The following is a 26,820-nucleotide window of genomic DNA, read 5'->3' as shown; positions in this document are numbered from 1 at the left end:
CAGGGTGTGATGTAGCAACAATGAAAAATATAACTTTCCTCTAGTTCCTATAATGTAATTCTTAAATAAGAAAACTACACAGAAGAGCTCAGTACCAAAAGAAATTTCCTCCACACAAGTTATGCCAGAACCTATGGCACTTCTTCTATAAACTGTATTTATACACACACACACACACACACACACACACCAGCCAGTGACCAAAGAGAGACTGTGCATTGAAAGGATATCCAGAAAGGGAACCAGAGACAAATTGGGATTAAATTTGTCTGAGGGTCTTATGTATTTTGCAATTTTTCAATTCACAGGGGGAAAAAATAAGCTAGAATACCTTAAATAGCCTTAACTATATATAAATCCCAGTGAAAGGAAATGACGATGATGCCTACTGAGGGAAAGATAAGACCAGAGTGAGTCAGAGAGGCTGATCACAGCAGAGGACTATAAAGCATTAAGGGGAATTTTAGAGAACAGGGTAGTGCAGGGGGACAAAGCAAACAACCAACCAAGAGGAAGGCAACACAATTTAAGGATGAAGGTGAGAGCCCACCCAGGGACACCCTAGATGAGAAGATGCCAACGAAGCACAGGAAGGCAAGTCTAGGGTGAAACAGGAGGCCCAGGTCAGGGCTGGAGCACTTCCGCGGGGGAAGAACACAGGAAAGACACTAACATACTGGATTGGTGAAGCGGGTGAACAGAATACAAGGAGAACTGGGCGAGAGGAGCCAAAGGGAAGGGACCTCGGGACAAAAGAAATCTCCAAAGAGGTCGTTCCCCTTAGTGACCCGAGGCTGGGAATCCTGAGATGAGGTGTGAGAGGAAAGCTACCTAGAAGGGGAAGGAAGAGGAAACCGAGTGTGGTCGGAGTCACCTAATCATCAGAAGAGTGCTGCTTTCGCTCCAGGTCTTCACGTCTACGCGCTCGAGCGGATGCGCGGGAATGGTGTACACTGGACGGCAGACCGGGAGAAAGGCCTCCACAGCCCATCAGCAGTGGAAATTGTGGTGTGGCGTGGAACTGAGAACTGGAATGCAATAGCTGAACTCTGAAACCCAACCTCTCTTTAACTTGTGGGTGGTAACTATAATAAGTTAACCCTAAGCCAATGGGAACAAGAGAATGCAAGTGATAGAACTACAGTTAGCAACCACCCTTAGGAGTCTCCCATTTTGATTCATAACTGCTGTCTCATACTGCCTTGTTCTCCAAAGCCAGAGCACAGTTCTACTTATAGAGCCATGATCTGGAATTAGTTCTTCCCCTAAATGGGAAATAGGTAAAGAACTCCTGAAGGTCAAGATCTTTGCTTGTAATTAAAAATGACTCTTTCTTCTGGTATCTAATTCAGTTATCTGGCGCCTCATCTCACATTGACCATCATCTCTGGCCTTTGACCTAGGCACCTTAGCTCTGAATGCATCTCTGACCCTTGGTTTCCAACCTGTGAAGCCAAAGATTCTCCTCCTTTATTTCTAAATTCTCTAAACTCTCTAACCCATCCTATAATGGGTAGACCCTATGATAACCCCATACTCCCCCTCATATGGCCCCCTTCTCCCACAGAGTGGGAGTGGGACTTGCTTCTAACCAACAGAATACTGCCACTGAATGTCATTCTTGTAATTGGGTTACATTACACAGTAAGGTAATGAGCTGTCACAATTTGATTAATATGTAATATATATGCTGCCCTGATTTGGTGGCACATACTAGACAGATTCACCCTGCTGTGCTTGAAGAATCAAGCTGCTACAGTGGAAGAGGAGAGGGAGAAATTGAGGGAAGAACTGGTAAGCAGAAAAGAAGGGAGACAGGATGATTCCGATGTTGTTCCCCCTCTCCAGAGGGCAAAAGAGGATACGATTATGAGAGTCACTACAAGAAAAACATGTTCCACAGAAAAGGCCAAGAATGTCACTGGACAAACTCCACTCCCGCCCTAGAAAGCCCAAAAGGTCAGAGTACGCGATCACACAAAGGGCCCTCTGAAGAGTCCAAACATGTGCCTCGCAGCCATGTCCACCGCCCCACCCCGCTGTCAGTCTGTCTTATCATAGCGGCTATGGGTGGCTATGAGGCTAAAAGTCACTGGTATTTCAATGCCACAGGAGCGCCCAGAGTGGAGAGGTTTCAGGGGCGCTTCTAGACTAAGACGAAACTACTTCAAAAAACAAGCCTATGGAAACCTCATGGCTCACAACAGACCATGTTTCACACAGTGCTGAGGGACGACGCCCACCAGCCCACCAGCACACGGATGATGCAGCACCAGGGAAAGCCTGCCCGTGAGGTCGCTGCTGAATCAGAGGCAACTTGTTGCCATGTAACATCACAGCTCTCTCAGAGGAGCTCAAGCAGAGAAGGGCTTCTCTTCCAAAGAGCTATGTATGTGTGCCTTTTGCCTAATGGAATGAATCCTACTGAAATCCGCAGAAGACCCCCTGACGAGTTCTTAAGAAAGTTATTTCAGCAAAAGCACTGCCCATTTGGACTGAACGGGATAGGAATACAAAATGAAGAGGCAGACCCTCAAATTTCTTCTGGTAGGAAGCACACGGATAAAACTATTCGGCTGCCAACAGGTGCTACCTACCTCTCAGGAAAAAGTGTGGGCTCAGTGACCCAAAGGGCAGTCTCAGGTACCCTCCTATTCTCCCCCACCTGGGGTGCTCCCTGGGTTTGGTCCCAGACAGTCCCTCTGGGGTCTCGATGTCTTCCAGCCCCACTTTGCTCCATTTTCTTGTCCTGTTCCTACCCCAATCCTACCCCTCACCTACCTTAAAAAGCTTCTGGGAGTGCTTGATCATAAAAGCCATCCCATTGTTTAATTTTGTGATGTTTTCTTGAAGGTCATTTGCAGTTACCTATTTAGAGGAAAAGAACCAGGAAAAAAGGGGGGCATTAGAGCTAGGAAGTAGAAGACAGATAATTCATTTACTTAACAACAAGCATAATCTTTCCAAGTGTACCCTGGGTTCTATCCCTTACAAAGGGGAAGCTCCTACTCCAGTTAATGATTTTCGGTTAAACGGCTTCCACAGGATATGACAATCTAGGAAGCACCCTGCATCCCGGGAGTGAGCAGGAAACCCTAGGAGCTGCTCTTCGCTTCCTACTTCTGCTTGAAAATTACTATGCACGCAAAATGGCTAAGGTTGTAGTTTGGGATTCCCAACAGGCAGGAAGAACAGAATCTGTATGGAACCACGAGGGGAAACTGACACGTTTCTCCAAAGACGGAATGAAAAGAACGACAGCTCCCAAAGGTGACACCAGGTCTGAAAACCAGGGCTAAGCATGGCCAAGGAAGGAACACCAGAGTGATGCCAACTTTGTAAACTAGACTGAACTACACCAATAACCAGAATGGGATAAATTAGGAGTCACAGCACTGCTAGAAAGAAACAGGCTCCCTCCCTCCCCCCCTTAAGGCAGCGTTTGCATCCTTTGCACACAAATCTCTCGCCTGCAGAGGGAACAGCAGTGGCAGGACAGCAGTGGCCGGCTCAGCAGCATCATACCGGCATGAACTGTCACTCTCTGAAGTTTCACCAGTCATCCACTCTCCTGCATCAGGCTCCTGAAAGGCTCACTGTGTCTCATTTGGCTCTCCCATTCCACTGTTTCAACCTGTAACTGGTTCCCATTCTGTTTATTGTTCTTGTTCACCTCAAGTTTTAAAACTCAAGTTTCTTCCGGTTCTGCTTTGACGGAGCTGGTTCAACCCAGCATGAAGTCCTGTTACAAGCACTGTCAAAATGTCATTGATTCTCTTCTTGTTTCTCTTGGCTCTTTTGCGGCACTTGAGCACCTCTGCCATCCTAAAACCCTCTTCCTCAACATTATCTCTGCTTTCTACTGGTTTTTACCCAAAAACTTACTGCCATCGGGTCACTTCTGACTCATAGCAGCTGACAGGACAAAGTAGAATTGCTGCATGGGGCCTCTGAGGTGGCAATCTTCATGGAAGCAAGCTGCCTCATCTTTTTCCTGCAGAGAAGCTGGTGGTTTTGAACTGCCGACGTTTTGGTAAGCCACCAGGGGCTCCTTCATTGGTACCCAGGCCCCTTAGGTGCTTCTCTGTACAGTTTACACACTCCTTCTCTCTGTCCTGGTCAGCGGGTTTGAAAATCCGTCACAGGACACGTCAATGTCCTCTCCTCCCATACCTGCCTGTCTCTGGGCAGAGGCTCTCGCTCGCGCCTGGCCCAGAGTTTTGTGTTCTCTTTCCCTCACTACTTGTTAGATAAAAATGCTCCACTCTCTCCTTTCTTTCCTCATTGTTTACAATCTCAAAACTCAGTCAGTTAGAAGTAACCCAGTTATTTCTATTATTCCCAACCTTGTGAACTCAGTGGTAGAGGTACCAGGAGGCCCCGTGTAGGGAGAAGGAGTCTAAGTAGAGAGGGTATAGTGTGGGAAACAGAAGGATTTCTCCCAAGTGGTCTCACCCAAATATATGCCAAACTTAGTTGCTTGCGAATGGCTATACACTTGGAGGTCATCAGAAGTAGATCAGGGGTTATTCTCCTTAAGAGCTATCAGCCATCTAGAGCAAGCAGTCACCACTGCTTATCCCACAACAAGTAGGACCCACTCCCTTCTGATAAGGATAGTAGTTGACTGTTTCCTTGTAGCAGACCCCAGAGAGGTCAAGCCCACCCAAGGGTGGCCAAGGTTAGGCCGCCATCATGAATCTAGAGTCCGCCCTTCTTGTCACATGTATACTTCTAGTTCCTCCCCTTCCTATCATGTGTACAGCCCTAGCTCATCGCCTCCCTATAATGTGTATGCCTATTGTACTGCCCCTTCCTGTGACGTGTGGAATCATGCCCCCCTAAGTAGATAAAACCCTTGGTTAGCAATAAGCGGGGTCTTCCAGCCTCCTGCCAGGCCCTTGAGCATCCTGCCGGGTCCCTGCCCCACCTCCCCTCGGCCCACGCTGTGCGCAGACCTGGCCAGTAAGATCATGGCCATCCAGGAGGTGAGCATGCTACCATGAAATGTGTCTTACTCCATTATTTCTATCTCTCATGCTCTCTATGACTTTAATATAATATTTATATATCTCAAACGTACAATTGTGCCTATCAAACCCGTGATTAGTGGTGGGGGGCTGGTACCCCTTTCAACCACAGTACAGGACAAAGGTCACAGAGCTGTTTTTTGCTCCCACCCTTAGCACCCTGGCTCTCAGTTCCATGGCACAGGTATGAATGGGCAAGGAAATGATGTTATGTGCATCTACGCTAAGAAGTCATTTGAGAGGATCTATTGCTCCTGGAAGTCACTGCGAAGACCACAATCTTAGTAAAAAGAAAGACGTGCAGCTCTATCCAGGGAGCCTGGACCGTGGGAAACAGAAGCAAGGACAAGGCAGTAGGGTCCTCATGAAGCTCTCTCTATGCTGAGTGTAAACTCATCATGCAACTTTCAGAAATTAGAGTTTCTAAGAAGGTTTTCCTCTTCAGAAGGAATGCACCCAAAGAAGGCCCCCCCAAAAATAAACAAAAAAAACAACGAACACTCTAGTTTAGTTAGTAATTAAACTATCCTTCTCCACAGAGTTTCTACTAATAAATGGTCGTTGCATTCAGGCTTATCAGAATGATTTACAAGTTAATTTACTAAGAATGGGCACCCCCAAGTTTGCTCACTCGGGGATGAACCTCATAAAGCTCAACACTAGACTCTGGACCGGGATCACCTCACCCAGGGGTGGCCACAGGCTGAGGCCCAGCCAAGAATGGCCCGCGGGCTTTACTCTTCCCTCTTGTCTTCCAGTACTCACATTTTTGGGCCACAGGACATGGGGTGCAAACATAAGTGCAAGGTTATAGGCAGACATCTTATTCTTGTCTTGTTTTTTGGCTGTCTGGTACAAGAGATCTAGCAATAGCTTCAGCAAGTTACGATTGGGCGGTGGGAGGATGAGAAAGAGCAACTGAAGGGCCTCAATTTGCCGCTCCTTATCGGGAACACTGGTCTTGTTGCCTTTATCATCAAATTGCATCAGATCTAGAACAAGAACCAAAAAGAGGATGGCAGAGGTGGGGGAAAGTAACAAAGGAGGGTAGGAATTGTGCTCCTACTTCTATCACCCTCCCTCAGCTCCCAATAGAAAAAGAAAAAAAAAGAGATACAAAATTTTTAATTCCAGCAAAATATGATAGTAAAACAGTATCAGTTTAACTCAACTGTTAAAGGCCAAAATAACTCAATTTATAAATGAACAAAGGATCTGCATGGACATTTCTCCCCAAAAATTATACAAATGGTCAATAAGCACATGAAAAGATGTTCAACATTATTAGTCATGAGGCTACTGGAAGTCAAAACCATAATGAGATCACAAGGCTAGGAAGGCTATTTAAAAATAAAAATGAAAAACTAGACTGAATGAGCAAGCAGTGGGAGAATGAGAGAGTGGAGGAAACAGAGCCCTCCTCCACAATTGGTAGGAATGTGAAACAGTGCGGCTGCGGTGGAAAAGGTTGCACAGGTAGCTCCCCCAAATCCAAAAGCTCATTGCCACTGAACCAGTTCTGAAGCATCACCACCCTACATGGGTTTCCAGGGTTATAAATGTTTATGAAGGTAAACAGCCTCATCTTTTCCTCAAGATGCAGTTGTGGATTTGAACCGATGACCTTGCAGTTAGCAGTTCATTGTCTACCCTACAACACCACCAGAACTCCTTATAGTTCCTATATGACCCAGCAATTCTACTCCTGGGTATGTATCCAAAAAAGATAGGAGCATATTCACAGAAAACGTGCACCCAAGTCTTCACAGCAGCCTTGTTATGATAGCTAAAATGTAGAAACAACCCAAATGCTCGTCAACTGATAAGTGGACACACACAATGTAGCATACCAAACGATGCAGTCATGAAAAGAAATGATGTACCAGTGTACACAACATGGATCACCCTGAGATGGTGCTAAATTAATGTCAGGCATGCCAAAACAATGCAGCGTATGACTGCATTTGTATGAAACGTCCAGAATAAGTAGGCAGTTCCAGAGAGACAGAAAGTAGTCTGGGGTAGAGAGAAATGGGGGGGGGGGGTGCCTACTGATGAATAAGAGATTTCTTTTGGGATGGATGGATATTCTGGAATTAGTGTTGGCTGTGGGACAATTCTGTAACTATACTAAAAACCATTTCAATGGAGTGAATTTTATGCCATATGAGTTATATTTTCTATGTACACCCTACCCATTGCTTATTGACATATATTGCATATTGACCAGGTCTTCATCTGAAAATTGGCATAATATGAAAGATAGAGGATGCCCACATCAGCTCACAAGGGTGACTACATTGCTAAACTGCTACATTATACCAGTACACAACTGCCAAATCACTAGGAATCATGACCCAACCGAGGTGACACTTAGCTTCGCCATCACAGCCAGCTTTCCTCTCACCTCGTCCCCCAGCATTCATTATGACCAATGTCAATCATTCACGCACAAGACGGACCTTCCTCTTATACATGCAAAAGGTCATCTATGAAGTCAATAATTCAGAAGTATAAAGAAAAAACTTGAAACAGCCATCCACGTAAAACACTTGGACTAGATTCTATGAACTAGCTGTTTTCACATAGCCATATCTGATTTTATGGCAAGTAAGGCCACAGTGCAATTTTGCTTTAGGAACATAATACTAATTACCTTTTTCATTTTAGCAATTCCACCCTCCACACTCTTCCCCAACCATATATTCTCCTGCTGAAAGAAAAATGAGAGTACATCCTGCCTTGACAGCAGAATTGTCCAGACACAGCCTCTATAGGCAGAATCACTGTTTCTCTCTTACAGGGTATCGAGGTTATCAATAAAGTCTCCAGACACTCAGAATGTAGGGTATACCTGTATTTATGAAAAGCTTCAGAAAGTTCACGGAAATATGGAATTAAAAGACAAAGGAATTTTCCTGCAAACTTTTTGAAGCTCTCTTATAGACCTAAAAATGATTTTAGTGTGCTGGCTAAGCTCCTTAATCTCAATAATAATTCAAAGTTTTTTTTAATTCCAGGTTTAAGAATGTCAGGTGATATTTCTTGAAAATGTTCCCTGTTAAGATAAAATGAAACTAAACACTCCTCCCAGATATCAACAAGGCAAACCAAATGCCACGGCTGTGCCCCACCTCAATATGAGTTCAAAGGGCAGGGCGCCACGGGGCAAGGGAGAGGAGGGCTCTCACTGCTGCGCCAAATGAACTCAACAGGAAAACAAAGAGCAAGAACCCTTCCTGCTAACACTTAGGGAAAAAAGTTTCTCAAGAAAAAAAGGTGGAAACATTTTTTTCAACAAAGATATCAATTAATTTCTCCCAAAAATAATAGCAAAATTATATATAACATTCTAGCAATATCTATTCATTTGTATTATATGGACTGCTATTGCAAAAGCTAAAACATAGTCTGTCTGATCGTTTTAGACTTTAGAAAATCAAACCTAGTTGAGTTTGTTTTGTTTTTAAAAGCTGATTTTTAAATGGCAATAAAAAGTATCCAAAAGAAAAAACTATGTTCTTCCCTAAAATTAGAAGACAGCGGAAAGGAAAGACTCAGGGCAGCAAGCACAGTAGAAGCAGCATGGATGTGGACGCTGCATGCACTTAAGAGCTGATGGCCGCATAAAGCTGTGCGATTGAAGAATGACTTCCCTGCCAGGCGAGCACAAGAGCGAACGAGGAAATCATTTATGAGCTGCAACAGGGAACAATCGTGAGATACATTAAGTGAAAAAAGCAAGCCACAAGACCATGTGTATAATGCCCTACCATTACATAAAAAGAGGGGGGTAAATACTATAGGTAAGTATTTTCTAAGTATATAAAAGCTTTTGAAGTGTATGAATGAGGAGTCACTGGGAAGAACTCAGAGCTGAGGCAGAAGGGAAGCTTTCCATTGTACATTCTTTGGAGTCTTTTGAATTTTGAGCCCTGTGAATGTGCTGCCTTCTCAGAAAACAAAGAACACTATTTTTTAAAGGAATTTCCAATTTGCAAAGGCAGCGTGGTGATGGCTGCACAATATGACGAATGTAATTAATGTGACTGAATTGTACATGCAAACAATGCTGTTGAAATAGTTTTAAAAAACTGATTTCCAAAAGTAGAGATGAATTCAAATGAAACATGATAGTACTTATTAGCAAACCAAGGTTAATCTGTCAAACCTATCAGCATGTATGTGCATCGATCACTGAACAGCAGACATTTATTAAACAATGGCAATATTCAGAATATTCAGTATGGGTCCATCAGGCTACAAAAATAAATAAATGAGGGGTAACTAGAAAATAAATCAAAAACAAAAATAAAGGACGGTAGATAGATAAAGAGATGGATAAATAGGAATAGAGGCAAGAGCAGCTAGAGTTACACAGGCCCAGAATAGCTACTGATCACATTAGACAAGATTTAACATCTCGTTCTTCTCTGGGATTTCAGTATTCAGAGAAGTACTGTTTCAATTATTGAGGCAAAATGTGACTATATGCTTTTCTATTCTTGCCTAAAAAATCTTAAAGGCAAGCTTGAAAGGGGTAAACTAACTCCATACAACTTTACTACATCCCAGATCTAAGTTCAAGAATGTGTATAAGCAAAAATGGAGGGTCTAACTTTAAAAAAAAAAAGAATAAAATAAAAATTGCTTTGGGGGGAAAAATAAAACCCTCCAGATTTCTTAGCCCTCGGATCTAAATACTGGTCTGATGGCTACAAAAGGAGGGACAGTAAAACTGAAGTGGACTTGGAACCTTTAGGGACACAGAAGTTCAAGTTCACTTCAAACATTAAAAAAAAAAAAAGGATTATCTATAAGCATACAAATAAAGCCTTATCTAACCAGATAAAATTTCTAAAGCCTGCCATCCAATCCAAATTTACCAAGCATCTATGCAAATAATCAGGAAAAAAAGAAAGTACACACCTTATTTTAAAAGAATCTTATTTAGCAAGAAAAACAAAAACCAAACTTAACTGGCCAAAGCTTACAAATCCCCAAAGAGTCTCAAAATGCCATAGAGTCTAAAATAATGTTAATACAAGTATTGCTGTGGGTCACAAGCAACAGAAAATTCCAAAGGACTTTACAAAATTGGGTTGGGGGGGGAAGCATTTACGCAGCTACCATCTCAATTTCTATACTCACCAGCAATTTTGAGGTGTGCATGGAAATGTTTATGTGTCAGCAGCGGCTCCGGTAACTCTCCTAGGAACATCTTCAGCAAGGTGGCAATGTCATTTGAGTGAAACACCCCTGATTCCAAGTCAATATCACTCCCATTATTGAGAGCATCCCTTAAAATCTGTTGCCGGACACTATTTCCTGGTACTCGGAATAAACCCTCCACTCGCAAGTCTGTTTAGCATGAAATGAAAATAAAAAGAAGTAAAGGGATAAATAGTGTTAAAATAAAACCAAACCCCACTGCCATCGAGTGGATTCCAACTCAGAGCAACCCCATTGGAGTTTCCATGGCTGTCCATCTTTACAGGAGCAGATGACCTTGGCTTTGTTCCCCCAGGTGGCTGGTGGGTTTAAACTGCCCACCTAGAGGCTAGCAGTGCAAAGCTTCCCCACAGCGCCACCCAAGCAACTTTACACTGAAAAAGCCCTTTGCCAAAGCCTTACCCACTGCCAGTGAGTTAACTCTGACTCATGGTGACTGCTCCGTAGGGTTTCTACTGGAGCAAACAGCCTCATCTTTCTCCCAAGGAGCAGCTGGCAAGTTCCAAATGTCAATCTTAACACTGCTGTGCTTAACCCACTGTTCCATCAGGACTCCTTTACAAAAGCCTTGAGAGGTTTTCGCTTTTCCCCCCAGAGTTCTTTGGGGGACATATCTGGCCCTCCGTGAGCACCTGCAGGTCTCCCAGACTAAAGGACAACGTCAGTCAACCTCTTCAGGTACACATGATGACTGAATTAAACCTAAACAAGGGTTAGAATGAGCTTGAAAAGTAAGCTGGGGGAAAAGCCAAATCTCCCTAAAGGCCCTTTCTCTTACCAGTCCCAGACTGTCTTAGGAGGAGCCAAGTGCACCTGTAGTGGCTTGCTGAGTCTATAAACTCTCCTCCAGAATGGTAATGAATCAAGCCCTTCTGCACTGCTCCAGGAATTAGAACTCTGACCTGTCAGATCACCTCTCAGTCTAACAGAGTCCCAGAAGCTTAGTGCTACTCCAATGAAACTATTCTTTCCCCAACCTAAGGGGTTAAAAAAGGGTCGGAAGTACAATTTGGATCTGATCTGGAAGAATTCAAGCTCCTATTGACAGTGCAGGTACACACTTATCTTGGATTAACTCCCTAATTCAAACACCTGGTGAGCATTTCTCTAATAGTAAACGAACAAATAGGCACCTTAGCAAAGTGGAGAGCCCGGCATTCCAGTTGATCTTCCTACCACCCAGAGAGGCGGAACACCTGGACTCTCCCCATTTTAAAACACTGATAACTCGGCTTGGTTTGGGCCTTTTACAAACCAAACAAACCATGAATGCAGATGGCTCCAGCGCTTGGGCTGCCATGTGCAACCTCTATTCCCATAGCGCATAGACTATGCCATCGTTGGTGTTTGTGCTGAATTTATCAGAGAAAGCATTCTCTTCCATTTCAGCACCCGAGGAGGCCACACATTTTACACACACTCAGCTGTGCAAAGCAAGCACCTGGAGCAATGACGTAGCCACCAAGACGGGAAGCTGGAATTAAATGGCCAATGCGTTCTAGTCCTGTGGTTTTGGAGATGTAAAGCACATCCGTATCTTTGGGGCTGAATCATGCTCCCTTGAGTTTTGTTACAATTCTTCAGGAATATGGCATTTTTCCAAAACAAATACCTTTCTGAGTTACGGAGAAAATTTGGCTTTTTAAGCACTATCTAATTTATATACCTCTTTTAGAAAGCAAATCACACATGAAATAAAATTAAAAAGAAAACATTTAGAAATACTCCACCTGGAATTACTGCTGGTCAGTTTCTTTTGTTAATGGGTAAACATCACCTACATTCTTAACTTAGAGCAGTTACCTCTCACTAGAAAACTGACCATTTTCATAAAACAAAAGAACAGCCTGTCTAGCTGTCTTACTTTTGTGTAGATACTCAATCAGTTGGTATATCTGGGCAATGCCTTCCTCTGTCAGTGGAGATCCAAACACCACTCCTTTTTCTGAAAAGAAAAAAAAAAAAAAAACATGGTAGGCCAGGGCTATGTTTTACGCAAACAGTACAAATTCATTCCCCTTAAATCCACTTGAAACATCCTGTTTTACATTTCAGCAAATGTTTGCACAGTCAGAAAACAAAAACCATAAAGTGCACTAGAAAATGCAACTAGAACTCTCAACATCTCTCTCCAAGACCACTGCTAGAGAAAGGCGCCTTTGAGGGAATGGCATTGCTTTCAGTAGCAATGACTCAAAACATAAACTCAAACTCTCTCCCATTGAGTCAATTCTGACCCTGCAGGACAGGGTGGAACTGGCCCTGTGGGTTCCCAAGATTGTAACAACCCACACAAAACCTACCACTAGCATGCTGATATTTAATTTAAAATAAAACAAAAACCAGAACTTAAGAGCCTTAACTGTCAAAGCATCACAGAGGACCCCACCACAGTTGGCACCAGGTCTCATCTGTTCTAATACTTTAACTTTCTTTCCTATCTTAATACTTTCTTTATATTTAAGAAAATAAAATAGATCCAAATGGTACTATAATTTCTTCATTTCCTGGGAAGGTTTGGGGGATGGGCACAGTGATTCCTGTAGGAATCTGCCTTACCAAATCATTCCATGGAATGCAAACAGCTGAGAATCATTGCAATTAAAAAATATCCACGCTTCATGTACCACACTCTTCAGTTGTGTAACTTTTGTTGTAAATACTTTACCACACTATTAATAAGACATAAAATAAAGGTGGCCTTGATAACCACCCAATCATTTTATCTCTTGGAGGCTGAATATATTTGCTGGGGCTTAATTTCTTTTTTATTTAGATAGTTTTTATCATTTTTTAAATCATTTTATTGAGGGCTCTTACAGCTCTTATCACAATACATACATACATTGTGTCACACACATTTGTACATATGTTGCCATCATCATTTTCAAAACATTTTCTTTCTACTTGAGCACTTGGTATCAGCTCATTTTCCTCCTCCCCCACCCTCCCTCCCTCATGAACCCTTGATAATTTATCATTATTTTTCATGTATTACACTAACCAATTTGTCCCTTCACCCACTTTTCTGTTGTCCATCCCCCAGGGAGGGGGTTATATGTAGATCACTGTGATCGGTTCCCCCTTTCTCCCCCCACCTTACCCTTACCCTCCTGGTATCACTACTCTCATTATTGGTCCTGAGGGGTTTATCTGTCCTGGATTCCGTGTTTCAAGCTCTTATCTGTACCAATGCACATGCTCTGGTCTAGCTAGATTTGTAAGGTAGAATTGAGGCCATGATAGTGGGGGGGGGGGGGGAGCATTAAAGAACTAGAGGAAAGTTGTGTCTCATCGGTGCTGGCTCTTCTCTTCCTTGCCTCCTGATGGTTTATCTCGTCTATCTTATCTAGATAGACATGCAGAGACAATTATAAGCACAAAAACAAGACAGAGCAAAATAAAACAACAACAAAACCAAGGACAAAAAGGAAAAGGCTATAAATAATTCCAGGTCTGTTTGCTGACCTTTAGGAGTGCTTTCCAGTCGAGTCTGATGGGGTGCCATGCCCTGGCCCCAAGGTCTAGTTTTGGTGTTCCCTGGGGACTTCATTGCTCTGCTCCCCTTGCTGCTCTGTCGCATGCCCTTAGTGTTTCACCCTGGTGTGGTGGGGTCAGATCAGGCACAATTCCAGCACTGCAGTGCCTCCAGTGTTGTCCCCTGTGATATTATGGGTCAGTGAGGGACATGGTGTCTCAGGGTGGGGCTGGCCCCATGGTCCTCTCTGTACACTGGATGTCTGAGAAGGAATATCACCCTCGGGGCTTGGTGGGCCACGAGTTTTTTTTTATCATTTTTATTACTATTCCTACTTAGAAAAAAAGGGCTAATTGACTCATAAAGTTTCCTGCTAGAGTGACTCCTCTGATAAGAATGTGCAGGAAAAAGAGAGAATGTGTAGAGCTGAGAGGGAAGCCAGAGAGCAGCTGAGGCCCGCCCACTGTCACCGAGAGTCCCTTACCTTTTCGTTTGAGAGACATGAGAGACCGGAAGAAGCCGGGCGCTGAGCCAGCCCCGCCAGGCAACTTAGGGTCCACTTCCCCCATCAGCTGAGCCAACTCCGTTCCAGGTAAATCAATGAGCCTTGTGACATTGCTGACCACCAACTCGGTGAACACCTCGGGTTTCTCATGCCGGAGCTTCTCCACAAAGAAGTCAGGGTTGAAGATGGTAGGCTGACCTCGGAGGGAAGAGTCACTGCAGGTAACAAAACTGCAGACGGCGCCTCTGAAAAAAAGGGCACAGGGAGGAGGGAGTCTTGGGGGGGATTATATGTGTGCGTGTTTCTCATGCCTTCTCAACCATATAATTATATAAACCTAATTCTTAATCTGCTGACTGCAAAAAAGAAGTCACTTTGGGCTTGTTGTTGTTTAGGTTGTAGCCACCTTAATAAAAGATACTTAGGAGTTCTTTTATGAAAAGACCAAAGAACCATAAACTCTAGATACGACTTTAGGCATGCACCCTAGGAAGACAAAATTCACCGAAGACTGCCAGGTCCAAGCCTACATTGGAACTGGTAGCCACACAGTCACAGCCTGGGCTTCCACCTGGTTTGCTCCTGTTTGACCTGCTGTTGAGAATGGGCCTTTCTATCGCAGCTGGCAGCCCTGGTGTTGTAATAGGTCACATCCCAATGGTGGCAGTTCGAAACCACCAAGGGCTCTGCGGGAGAAAGACAAGGCTTTCTACTCCCGTAAAGAGCTACAGTCTCGGAAACCCACAGGGGCAGATCTGCCCTGTCCTACAGGCTCTCTATTAGTCAGAATGGATGTAATGGCAGTTGAGTTTGTTGGTTGGTTGTTGTTTTTTAAGTTTTATCTCAAATATGCTGCATAGCAATCAAGATTTTAATAATATTCTTAAATATAAGAATCAACTGATGAGATTATTACAATGTAGCTTCTGAGGCAGTCTATCTATAGAGTGGGAAGGCAAATTCTCAGTGGGACATCAAACCCGAATGAATCAGTCTAAAGCCCTGCACACAGACCACATTTCCTACTAAACCAGCCAATTCCTGATAAAATGTCTGAGTCCTGGCACAGCACTGGGTAATCTTTCACAATTTGGACCTTCTAGGGAATACCAGTAGCAGTAGTCAGGATGTGCCATGCAATGCTAATCTTTGGACAGCATGACCTTCACCCCCCACCAGGAGTCACAGCAACCTCTCTACAGTCAGCATGGGACTACAGTTCATTAAGAAGTGTGTAATTGACAGTTTGGAGACAGTCGATCCTACCCCTAGCCGGCTGCCTTTGGTCCTTGGGTCCTCACGTGGGTCAATGCTTCCTTTCATGGAGCTAGCTAGCTGCCCTTGGATTCTGTTCCTCATAACCAGAAAGCCTTCATCTTTACACAGGTGTGTAAAGTAGAGACTGATTTGCTTTTAGGTTCAGAAATGGGTTATATTAGAAAAAATAACATCCTTCAATTCTGGACGCCTCTGACCCATCAACTAAGACCACCCTTTGCTTGGACAAGGTCTTCTCTCGAAGACACATGGAAAAAAACAGTGTTTGCTTCTACGTTTGCTCTGTCACTAAGTGATACTGACTAGATGTGTTCTACTGGTCCACAGTCTTACTCCGATACTGTGGGGCTACCCTCCTCGCGGAGCTCCTCTGACTCTCAAAAAGACACTCTTCCCTCTCCGCTGACTCCCAACCCTGCCTAGTCTGTCCCTTTTTACTTACTTTTAAGAAAGCGTTGCATGTATATGTACTATCGTATACGCGCATGTATAAGCCAAGTTTTTCAGTACATTTTTAATGCTGTTTTTATGGTAAAATTAGGTGCCGCAGCTGATATTCAGGTAGGCTTATACTTGAGTATACATGGTATATTACTCCATCTCTTGTAGCAGACAAACCACTTGCTTTTATCCATTATACATTAACTCTAATGGCTTGTTCTAATTCTTATATAAACAGTCACTTATTATAAAACCAATGAACACAACACAAGTCAGCAGGGGCAAGTCAGTCAGGCAAAGCCGAGGTTCACCTGACTCACAAACATTCCCACAATAAAAACAATCACAACCTGGACATATGTCCACTACTACACCCTAGATAACACATTATTCCAGGAAACACGAAACCTCTATTATAACTCATCTAAACACACTTTGCCAATAATATGGAGACACTTCTTAAATAATGGTATCATTAAAGCCAGGCTTGGGTAAACTTTAAAGTTTAGCACCACTTTCTTAGAAATGATTACATAATTTTAATCAATGGCCCAATCTTTAATTGGTGGTTACTAGATTCTTTTTTTTCCCTTTTTCTATCTAAAATGATAAGGTACCATGAAAACTCATGTAAAACAATGAATGTGTGTACTCAGGCCAGTCACTAAGGAAAAGGAAGTTAAAATATTCATCTTGTCAGTCTTTCTCCACACAAAGATAGGTTTTACTCCTGTATAAACTAAAAGATGCCAGTGATTATAATTAAAACCAATTCGAATTAGAAGTGACTTCATCCTAAAAGTTGACAAGTCATTTTTTCATATCAGCTTATAAATTTTTTTAAAACGTCCCTGTAGAACTATTATTTATAATCACCACCACTGAGAAATGACTACACTACAGACAAAAAGTCATGATATATGTTAGTACCAGAATGTCTGGTAATTTATCTAGTCTAAATAATCTTATGGAATTTATATCATTATTAATTCTGAATAGATTTTTATTTCAGATCAAAGAAAGTTTAAAATGTAGTGTACATGAACAGTATCCATTATATTTCTGACATAGAAAGACACACATAAAACCCACACACCCTTGAGAATGATGAGGGCAACAAATGTACAAATGTGCTTGACACAAAGGATGTATGTATGGATTGTGATCATTGTTGTACGAGCCCCCAATAAAATGATTTTTTTAAAAACCCACACACCTTTATTTGATTAACATACTGAACGAGACTCAGTTACACTTCTAAAACTTACACCAGTTGATCCTTCGGCACTTAGCTAGGTCTGCACATAGGTGAAACAGATCAGGAAACACAAAGCCTTGTTTCTTAACAGAATCCTTCCTATCTAGCCATCACGCCCAAGCCCACCAGCTCCCACACAGGTGGGGCACAGAGAGAAGAATCAGCAGGGGGCTGCTGCCCTAGCTACGGACAAAGAACACAGGAAGAGATAGCTTGGGAGTCTCAGCACACACAAGCACGGCTGCAGCCTGCTGCTTCTCCTCACTGCTTTTGTCTCTCCTTCCTTCCCCTGTTCTTTCCTCCTTTTGTTTGCTCCACTTTTATTTCTTTCAGCTAGTTCCTCACTCTTCCTGAGTGGACAACACTGAGTACGATATTATCCAAGATGGGAAAGGGTTAAAACACAGTGACACAGAAGATGAGAAATGGGAAAGATAGTGTTTCGCTGTTGTTTCAGTTATGTCTGTATCATGAAGCCCATCAACCCCTTTCTAAAGAGTAGCTACTTATACATCAAGAAACACATTTAAGAACTTGAAGACTTTGTTTTAGTATTACGAGTCTCTGATTAGGACTAGGGAAAAAATACTACATTTAAACAAGAGCAATTTCCAACTCTAAAATATCTTATTTTAAAACAAACTACATCTGCTCAAGTTAAAGAAAATGAGTAAGTTTCTTACATAAGTGCTGAAAGCTTCTGACGAGGCATTGGTACACCGAAGAGACAGGGGAAAAAGGTTTCTCCTTGCTGGTTGTGACAAAGAAACCCTCTTGTCCTGCCCCAGCACAGCCTACACGAATTCCAGACACGTTAGAGGGCACAAGGGCACATTATGGGACTGAAAGGCAGTGGTTATTATGACTCTCAGTACTTATCTACAAGTAGGAACAAAGCAGAAATTAAAAATGAGACCAATTAATTTTATTTGCCAACATGTAGATGAAGTTCAGAAAGCTGTATTAATTGAGGCATAATGTAAGAGCCTAAGCACACATAGTTTTATAATATGGGGAAGAGGAATAATCCCTACCTCACATCATACATAAAAAATAAATTTCAGGCAGAACAAAGCTCTAAAGGTGAAAAATCAAACTTTAAAACGTTTAAAAAACAATGAAGAAGAAAAAATTAATAAGGCAAAGGAACAGTTTCTTAAACAAGACACTAAAAAGCACAATCCATGAAGAAAAACTTGTTGTATTTAACTGCATTAAAATGTAAAACTTCTTTACAACAAAATGTATAAACAAAAAAGTAAAAAAACAAACAAACCTGTGGAGGGTAACTGAGTAAAAGAGGTATAGAAATATAAGCGCAACCTCTCATTACATGCTCTCTTGTATTTTCTGAATATTTTAACCAAGTGAACATACTACACATTCATAATTAACAAATAAATTCAAGCTTAAAACGAAACCACAAAAGGAAAGCTATAGACTGGAAAAAGGCATACATATAACTAACAAGAAATTTATAACCAGAATCTATCAGTCCATTCAACTCAGAAGAAAACAGGCAAAGGACAGTTATTCATAGAAGAAGGTCTGGTTAACAAATAAGCATATGAAAACCAGCTCAGCCCCACAAGTTATCAGGGTAACGCAAATAAAAAAGCAGTAAGATAACTTTCCCTGACCTGTCATACTGGTAAAAATTATTAGATCCAGATAATGCCTTTTTATTCATTGGTTCCTAAGGACTTATTCACTTATTTAAAAGCATGAACATAATTTTTATTTCAAGGATAAACCAGACTGTGTTAAAATATATTACCATCTCTATATATTGTTGTGGTTTAAGTTTGTTTATAATTCTCCATAAATGCTCCCAAGTGACACTAGCCTGAAACTTTCCTTTCTTGTAATATCTTCATTAGGTTTTATATCAAGAGCATGCTGGCCTTATAAAGTTACTTAGAGAACAAGTCTTATTCTACTTTACAGAAAAGTTCATATAAGATTGGTGTTGCTCCTTCCTTAAATGTTTGATCAAATTGGCTGATGAAACCATCTGAAATGAAAGTATTCATTGTGGCAACATTTTTAATTATATTTCCATTTCTTTTGTGTATTGGACCATTCAAATATTGTATTTCTTCTTATATTAATTTTGGCAAGGTGCTTATTTCTAAAAATCTATTTCACCTACAGTTTCAAACTTTATTGGGATAAAGTTTTTTATTATATTCCCTTATGAATTTTGTTTCATTTTAATATCTCTAGTTCTGTGTGAATGCCCTACTCTTTGTTCCTGATATTGGTAACTTGTTTTCATTTTTTATTTATAAGTCTTATCAGAGGTTTTATCGATTTTATTAGTTTTCTCCAGGCCTTACCATTTGGCTTTATTGAATCTCCTATCGTAAGCCTGTTTACTCCCTTTCTTAACTTCCGCTATTATCTTTGTTATTTTCTTCTCTCTACCTTCTATACTGCATTTAGGAAAACAGCGGTACTGCAAATCAATGGGAATGGCTGTCTTTTTCACTAAGTGATTGAGATGTGGGTCAATTAACATGGCCCTTCTTGCCAGATCCCTTATGTGATGCAGTATAAATTCTAGCCTCTGTTTCTATGGTTAAAATCCCACTTTGGAGGAAATTGTCTGCTGTGCTAATAGACAAGATTAAGAGGAGATATATTCTAAGTCTCTACCTTAGTAGAGGATGTGCCAGAAGTCACCACCTTTTGTTTCTGTGGGAGTATAGCTGGCTGAAAAACAAAAACCACATCTCCATCCCATGTCTGTTAGTCTAAAAAGCTTTCCTATATATGTACATTTTCCTTTTCTCAATAATACTTTAAAATCTATACCACTGGCTAGATTAATGATACTACTATTGGAATTATCAAATGTCTCATGGAAATTACTTAAATTATTTCTCAACAAGTTGATAGTGCTACCTCTAAAGTAGATCAATATATAAACTTTAGATATTGATGTTGACCTTGCACTTAATCGTAAACCCAAATCTACGAACAATTAGTTCTTACTATGTAGCCCTGCTCAGTACTTGTGTCATGAGGTAATCACTGAAGATGTGGGTGTTATAGGCAAAGTGTGGTAAGGAAATCAGATGGTGCCTGGCTATTAGAAAAGCATTTGGGGTCTTGAAGGCTTGTCTTAAAAAAAGCAGCTATCTAAGTGAATGGTCAGCTAAGTCCACATGGAAGGAGCACACCAGCTTGTGTGACCCCAGGATTGTAAATAATCAAATTCAAGATCAGAGGAAGTAAATTGTACTAGACCTCCAATTCTGAGCACTCAGCAGACAGTTACAGATGACAGAGAGAGCCTAAAATCCACTGGCAGAGTCCCCACAAGGATTAAGCTTCTATTGAGCTTCCTTAGACGGCTGACCATGAGTATGGACAGTCTTGTCCACTCACAGAGTGAACTGAAAAGTGGATTACTGGAGATACAGTTGGCTTAAGAGAAAAAAAAGTTTAATTAGCACTTCATCCACATATCATGTAATTCAATAGTTCAACCATATTAAGAGATTTGTATAATCCTTACCACAATCAATTTTAGAACATGTTCCTTTCCTCATACTCATTGTTATTTATATTTTTTTTCCATTTTGGCAAAAGTGTACACAACAAAACATTCACCGATTCAACAACTTCTACATGTATAATGCAGTGTCGCTGATTACACTCTTTATGTTGCACGACCATTATTGATATCCTTTTCCAAATGGTTCCGCCACCATTAAAAAGAACTCAGTGCCCCTAAGCAACTACTCTCCCTCCTTCATCCATGGAACCTATGCCAAGTTTGGTCTCTTTTCTTTTCCAGTACTTTTCTTGATATATAATATTCATATATCATACATTTCCAGAGCTAACCACTTCCAAAAAGAGCTGCATATATACCATCACAATCAGTTCAAATGCTCCTCCCGCATCCACTGAAGCTCACCCATCTCCCTGCCTCTCCCTGTATACAGTGGCTTGAAACTCAACATCTTACCATGCTTTTCCTTTTTGACCATTTGTTCTAGTTTCTATTCTGCCTTCTTGAGGGCTGAGGTTTTTCTATGTTTTATTTTCTTGTTGTTGTTGGGTTTTTGGTTTGTCTGTCTGTTTTAAAACTCTCCATGAGGTTTTCGGAGCTATGAGCTTTCAGAAGCAGATTACCAGAGCTGCTTTCTGAGGAGTCTGGGGAGATTTGAACCACCGACTGTTCAGCTGGTAGTCCAGTGCTTAACTGTTGACATCACCCAATGTTAAAATTGTAAAGAGACAAAGATATATTTACCATAAAAGCTGAAATAATGGTTACCTTGGGAGGTAAGTGGTTAGGAGAAGGAAGGAATTTTCTGGGGGTGATACCAATGATCTTGTGAAAAATCCTTAGGGATAGGGCCAAAACCGAACTCATGGCACTTGAGCCAATTCTGACTGGCAGTAGTGACCCTATAGCACAGAGAACGGCCCCTGTGGCTTCCCAGACTGTAACTCGTTCAGGGAGTAGAAGCCTCCTCTTTCTCCCTGAGGTATGGGAAGAAAGTGGGATTTGAAACAATTAAGGCAACGTGTTAAGATGTGTTAAAGCTGATTGATGGACAAAAGCCTAATTTCTATTAGCTTATAAGCTTACCTGTATGTATAGTCAACATATTTTTAAAACAGAAAAAAGAAAGGAACCAGTTAGTTTGGACCTGACTCATGTTACAACTTAATGTAAATAGCATTAAAAATCAAAGTCTACACTAAAGGTCCACGTCTTCATCCTGAAACTTTCTGTGTCGATGACGAGACGCACGAGACTTGGTTGAGAGCAGGAGCTCCAGCTTTAAATGCATGCCCTTGGCTATGACCCGCAAGTACTCAAAACTTCCTATCCCGCAAAGAGAACTCTTATCACAGTCCATCCGTACATCCACTGTGTCTAGCACATTTGTACATTTGTTGCCATCATCATTCTCAAAACATTTCTACTTGAGCCCTTGGTATTAGCTTCTCATTTTTTCAAAAGTATTTTTATGCACACGTATAACTGAAGCAAGTGTGGGGAAATGTTAACTGGAGCATCTAAGTATTGAGAAAATGAGTTTTCATTGTAATATTCATTCCACTGTTGCCTATGTGTGAAAAGTTTCGTAATAAAAAGGAGAGAAAAGGTGGGGGCCCGAGAGGGAATTGCTAGAGCCCACGTGTAGCCTGCAATTATTACTTTCACCACTAGATGGAACTTGATGTGTAAAGTGATATGCTTAGTAGATGGAAACAATCCAGAGCTGAAAAATCAATTCTAGAAAAATGAAACATAAGTGTTTTTGAAGCATAGTGAACTCGTGAATCTAAAAAGTCAAGTCAGTGAGGGAAAAAAAACCTGCATCCTGCCGATGGATCATTTGGCTGGCTACTACTAAAACTGCAGACCCAGAAAACTAAATGTTTCCTCCCTAGAGAATTGCTTAACTTGATTTGTTCTCCAAGAACCACAACCTTGGCAACAGCTATCAAAATCTGAGCTATATTTAAAGTTGTCTGAACCTGACGTGCCATTCCAAACAAAGTATGTACTCTCATTGCCTGTGTATGTGTGTTAAGTATACATACACATAAAACAAAAAGTTCATCATCTAAGTCATTTTCAAGTGTACAATTCAGTCATTAAATACGCAGGGGTACCCAAAAAAATCCAGAATTGTACTGGCGGAGGGGAACTTTCATAGTAGGCATTTTTTCTGCGTGGAGAGCACTGAGCAACTCACTTGCTCTGAGTTAGTGCACCCAGTGGGATCACCTATGAAGGTTCTCTCTGGTCACAGGAAATTTTTCCATGAAGGCAGTTTCGCCCGAACCTCATTTTTTGTGTTGGCTGATTTAAGAGAATAGCAAGGCTGTGGAATTTTGTTTCCTGCTCAGGAAAAATGCCAAAGAAACTGTTGTGATGTTGAACACAGCTTAAAAGGACGGCGCTATGGGCAAAACTCAAGTGTTCGAGTGGTTTGATCTTATCAAAAGAGGCAAAACGTCAATTAATGACAAACTTCATTCTGGATGTCCATCTACTTCCTAAACAAACAAAAATGTCGACTAGTAGTACATTTGGAGTTCTTCCACCAGGTCAGACTTAATCAAGCTTTCTATACAGAGGTACCGAAAAGATTATGCAACAGTGTGCAACAAAAAAGGCCTGATTTGTGGCAGAGGGAGGACTGGTTTCGCCACCACACAATGCACCTGCTCACACAGCCATCTCAGTGCGCCAGTTTTTGGCAAAAAAACAGCATGCCTCTCTTGCCCCACACACCTTATTCACCTGACTTCTCTTTCTGTTTCCACGAGTGCAGAGGGTATGAAAGGACAGTGGTTTGGCAACTTACAAGAGGTGAAGAAAAAAATGAAGGTGCTGCCAGTCATCCAAAGAGATGAGTTTGAAAAATGTTTCCAAGAATGGAATCACAGATTTAGCAAATGTATTCAATGTAATGGAGAGTACTTTGAAGGTGATAAGGTTGTTTTGTAAAAAAGAATTTAAATACATAGCTTGGGGGTGAGGATGAATTCCATTTTTGGGGGGGTACCCCCTCATACTTTCATCAGGTTGGATGATCATCACCATTATTTATTCCCTCCTCCATCAGCCCCTGGAAATCAGTAATAAACTTTTCTCTAGGCATTTTAGTAGCCTAGGTATTTCATAAGTAGGATCATATAATATTTATCCTTTAAAAAATATATTTATCATATATATATATATCCTTTTGTATCTGACTTATTTCATTCAGCATAATCTCTTAAAGTTTTATCCATGAGAACTGTGTCCTTTTTTAGGCAGAATATCCTTTAATTAATTTATTGGCATATAATTCACATATCATACAATTCAATGGTTTAAATGTTTTAAAGAGTTGTGCAATAAAGTACCACAATCAATTTTAGAACGTTTTCTTCATTCTTGTAACCATTATAATTATTAGCTCCCCATCCCCCCACCTCCTCCTGCCATAACTCTAAGGAACTATTACTCTAGTTACTTACTGTCTGTATGGATTATCTATCCTGCATTTCATATAAAGAAAATCACACCAAATAATCAACAACAAAATAAAACACAGAAAAACCTCAATCCAAAAGAAAGCAGACTAGAAACTACAACAAATTAAAAATAAGTCAACAGGGAAAACAAATAATGGGTTAAATTTTAACTTAACTAACTGCCGTAATCCACTTCCCAGTGTACTCTGTGAGACTGTTCACATCCCTGTTCAATGGTCTGAGGGAATTTAATAGAGGGTGAATCCATGTGGACTCTGCAGGTGGACTTGGGGCTTTCATTGTCATCTATAGCCATCTGCAATCCGAGTGCTCAAAACAACTGAAGCAGCCCCCAACAAAACGATTAAAAACAAAAACTGAAGCTCTAATACAATTTATTTGCTCTGACCTTAGGTTTGATTATTTACAATCCTTGGATCACACAAGCTAGTGTACTCCTTCCATGTGGACTTAGCTGACAATTCACTTACATAGCTGCTTTGTAATAGCCAGGCACCATCTGATTTCTTCACCCCACTTTGCTATAGCATCCACATCTTCACTGATCACTTCATATATATATATATATATATTAAGTATACACACACACACACACACACACACACATATTCCTGATCCACCTCAGAGGTAGCATTATCAGCTTGTTGAGAAATAATTTAAGTAATTTCCATGAAAACATTTGATTATTCTAATAATAGTATCATTAATCTAGCCAGTGGTATAGATTTTAAAGTATTATTGAGAAAAGGAAAATATACATTTATAAGAAAGCTTTTTAGACTAAACTACATGGGATGTTTATTTATACAGGTTAAAAATTTAACCGAACACTGTTTAGGAAAGCAATGGGGGCTAGACACAAGGTAAAATTTTCAATAATTCTCATTCACTAAGACAAAACTGTCTGCAGGACTAAGACATGTCACAAAAGCAAAGAAAGTAAGAAAAAATGGAAGTACTTGGTAGTCAAATTGCCCATTATTGGGTAAGTATTCTTTTATTCTTCAATGCTAACCCCTCTGAAGCATGGCTTTAAATGTCTTTTTTTTTTTTTTTTTTTTGAGAACTGTTAAGATAGAGAATACAGCCAAGTGGTAAACAAAAGGCTGTATTCTTCCCTCCTTTCTTATTCACTTCTCCTCTGCTTTACCAAGCATGATGTGCTTCTCTCCTGACAACGTGCCCAAAGCACAGGAGAGGAAGTCCCAACACCCTTGCCTCTAATGAGTATTCTGGCTATCGTTTTTCCAAGGCGGATTTGTTTGTTCTTTTTCTGACCCTGAAGAGGGAACTTCTGGCAAGTTTCCTAAGCTGAATTTCCCACATGTTCCACCATCACAGCAACTTCTCTGCCCTCCCCTGAGTGGTGCCAAGCCTTCTCCAGCAAGCGCGGGGTCTCTGCCCAAGGGCCTCTTTCTTGCGCTTTCTATCTGGGCCTAAGGTTTGTGGCTGAGACTTACCGTATATACTTGTGGATAAGTCGAGTTTGTCAGCACATTTTTTATGCAGTTTTGTGATAAAATTAGGTGCCTCAGCTGATATCCGGGTCGGCTTATACTCAAGTATGTACAGTATATTTGCTATCTCTAGAGCAGGGTCCACAGGCGGCCTACCGAGGACATTTATCCAGGTGTTTTTGCCCGTTTGTTTTTTTACTTTAAAATAAGATCTCTGCAGTGTGCATAGGAACTTGTTCATGGTTGTTTTCTTTAACTATAGTCCGGCCCTCCAACATGTCTGTGGGATAGTGAACTGGCCCCCTGTTTAAAAAGTTTGAGGACCCCTCTCTAGAGTCTCTACAGAGCAATCCTTTGTTACTCCATTCCCCTGGTAAGCTAGCAACCCTAGCTGAGGTTCTCTGTTCAGATAACTGTGTCTGTCTTTTGGCTGAACTCTTACTGGCTGGTAGACCAGGTAAAAAATAACAAAAACAGATAGGCTCTGGCAAGTAGAAACAACTCATCTAAGAGAGATTATAAAGCCACAGCTGAGAGGATTCATTCAAGGTGATCAGAGAGTATCTTTAGGAAGGAAGTGCAGATAAGTGCTGATAGCAAAGACAGCAATAGCCTGATCAATTGTAATGTGTTTCCCCAAGTATTGAATGTGCTAACAGCTAGACATACACATACACATACACACATACACCCATGCACACACACACCCCCAAAAAAAGCTATGTATTTAATTTTATTTTACAAAACAACCTTATCACCTTCAAAGTACTCCATTACACTTAATACATTTGTCAAATCTGTGATTCCACTCTTGCAAACATTTTTCAAACTCATCTGTTTGGATGACTGACAGCACCTTTGTTTTTTTATTCACCTCTTCTGCCTTCTAATCACCATCCTTTCATGCCCCTCTTCATTCACAGAAACAAAAAGAAGTCACATGGAGCAAGGTCAGGTAAGTATGGTGCCTGGGTGTATTAGTCTAGGTACTTTGGAGAAACAAATCCACGGCGACTCACATATAAGAGAGTTTTATGTAAAGAAAAGGTGCATCACGAAAACATCCCAACCCAATGCTGCCCAAACCCACAAGTCCAACATTAACCCATTAACCCAACACC

The 26,820-nt window shown here is 41.2% G+C and overlaps 1 protein-coding gene across 1 annotated transcript in view; it reads right to left on the bottom strand.

Annotated features, from left to right (window-relative positions):
• Window positions 1-17,947, bottom strand: part of ARHGAP19 (Rho GTPase activating protein 19) — a 35,938-nt gene extending 17,991 nt beyond the window's left edge. Inside the window, exons 1-6 of the mRNA XM_045291615.1 lie at window positions 17,906-17,947; window positions 14,225-14,490; window positions 12,127-12,207; window positions 10,182-10,391; window positions 5,796-6,022; window positions 2,782-2,868 (exon numbers count right to left, since the gene is read on the bottom strand). Coding sequence (XP_045147550.1) covers window positions 2,782-2,868; window positions 5,796-6,022; window positions 10,182-10,391; window positions 12,127-12,207; window positions 14,225-14,490; window positions 17,906-17,934 — 900 coding nt within the window. The 5' untranslated portion in view covers window positions 17,935-17,947. The remainder of the gene's footprint in view (window positions 1-2,781; window positions 2,869-5,795; window positions 6,023-10,181; window positions 10,392-12,126; window positions 12,208-14,224; window positions 14,491-17,905) is intronic.
• Between the last annotated feature and the right edge of the window lie 8,873 nt (window positions 17,948-26,820).

This window comes from Echinops telfairi, unplaced genomic scaffold, assembly GCF_000313985.2.
Source record: "Echinops telfairi isolate 266 unplaced genomic scaffold, ASM31398v2 ScPeMD7_70;HRSCAF=299, whole genome shotgun sequence".
NCBI lineage: Eukaryota > Metazoa > Chordata > Mammalia > Afrosoricida > Tenrecidae > Echinops > Echinops telfairi.
This window is presented reverse-complemented; position numbering and strand designations above follow the sequence as displayed.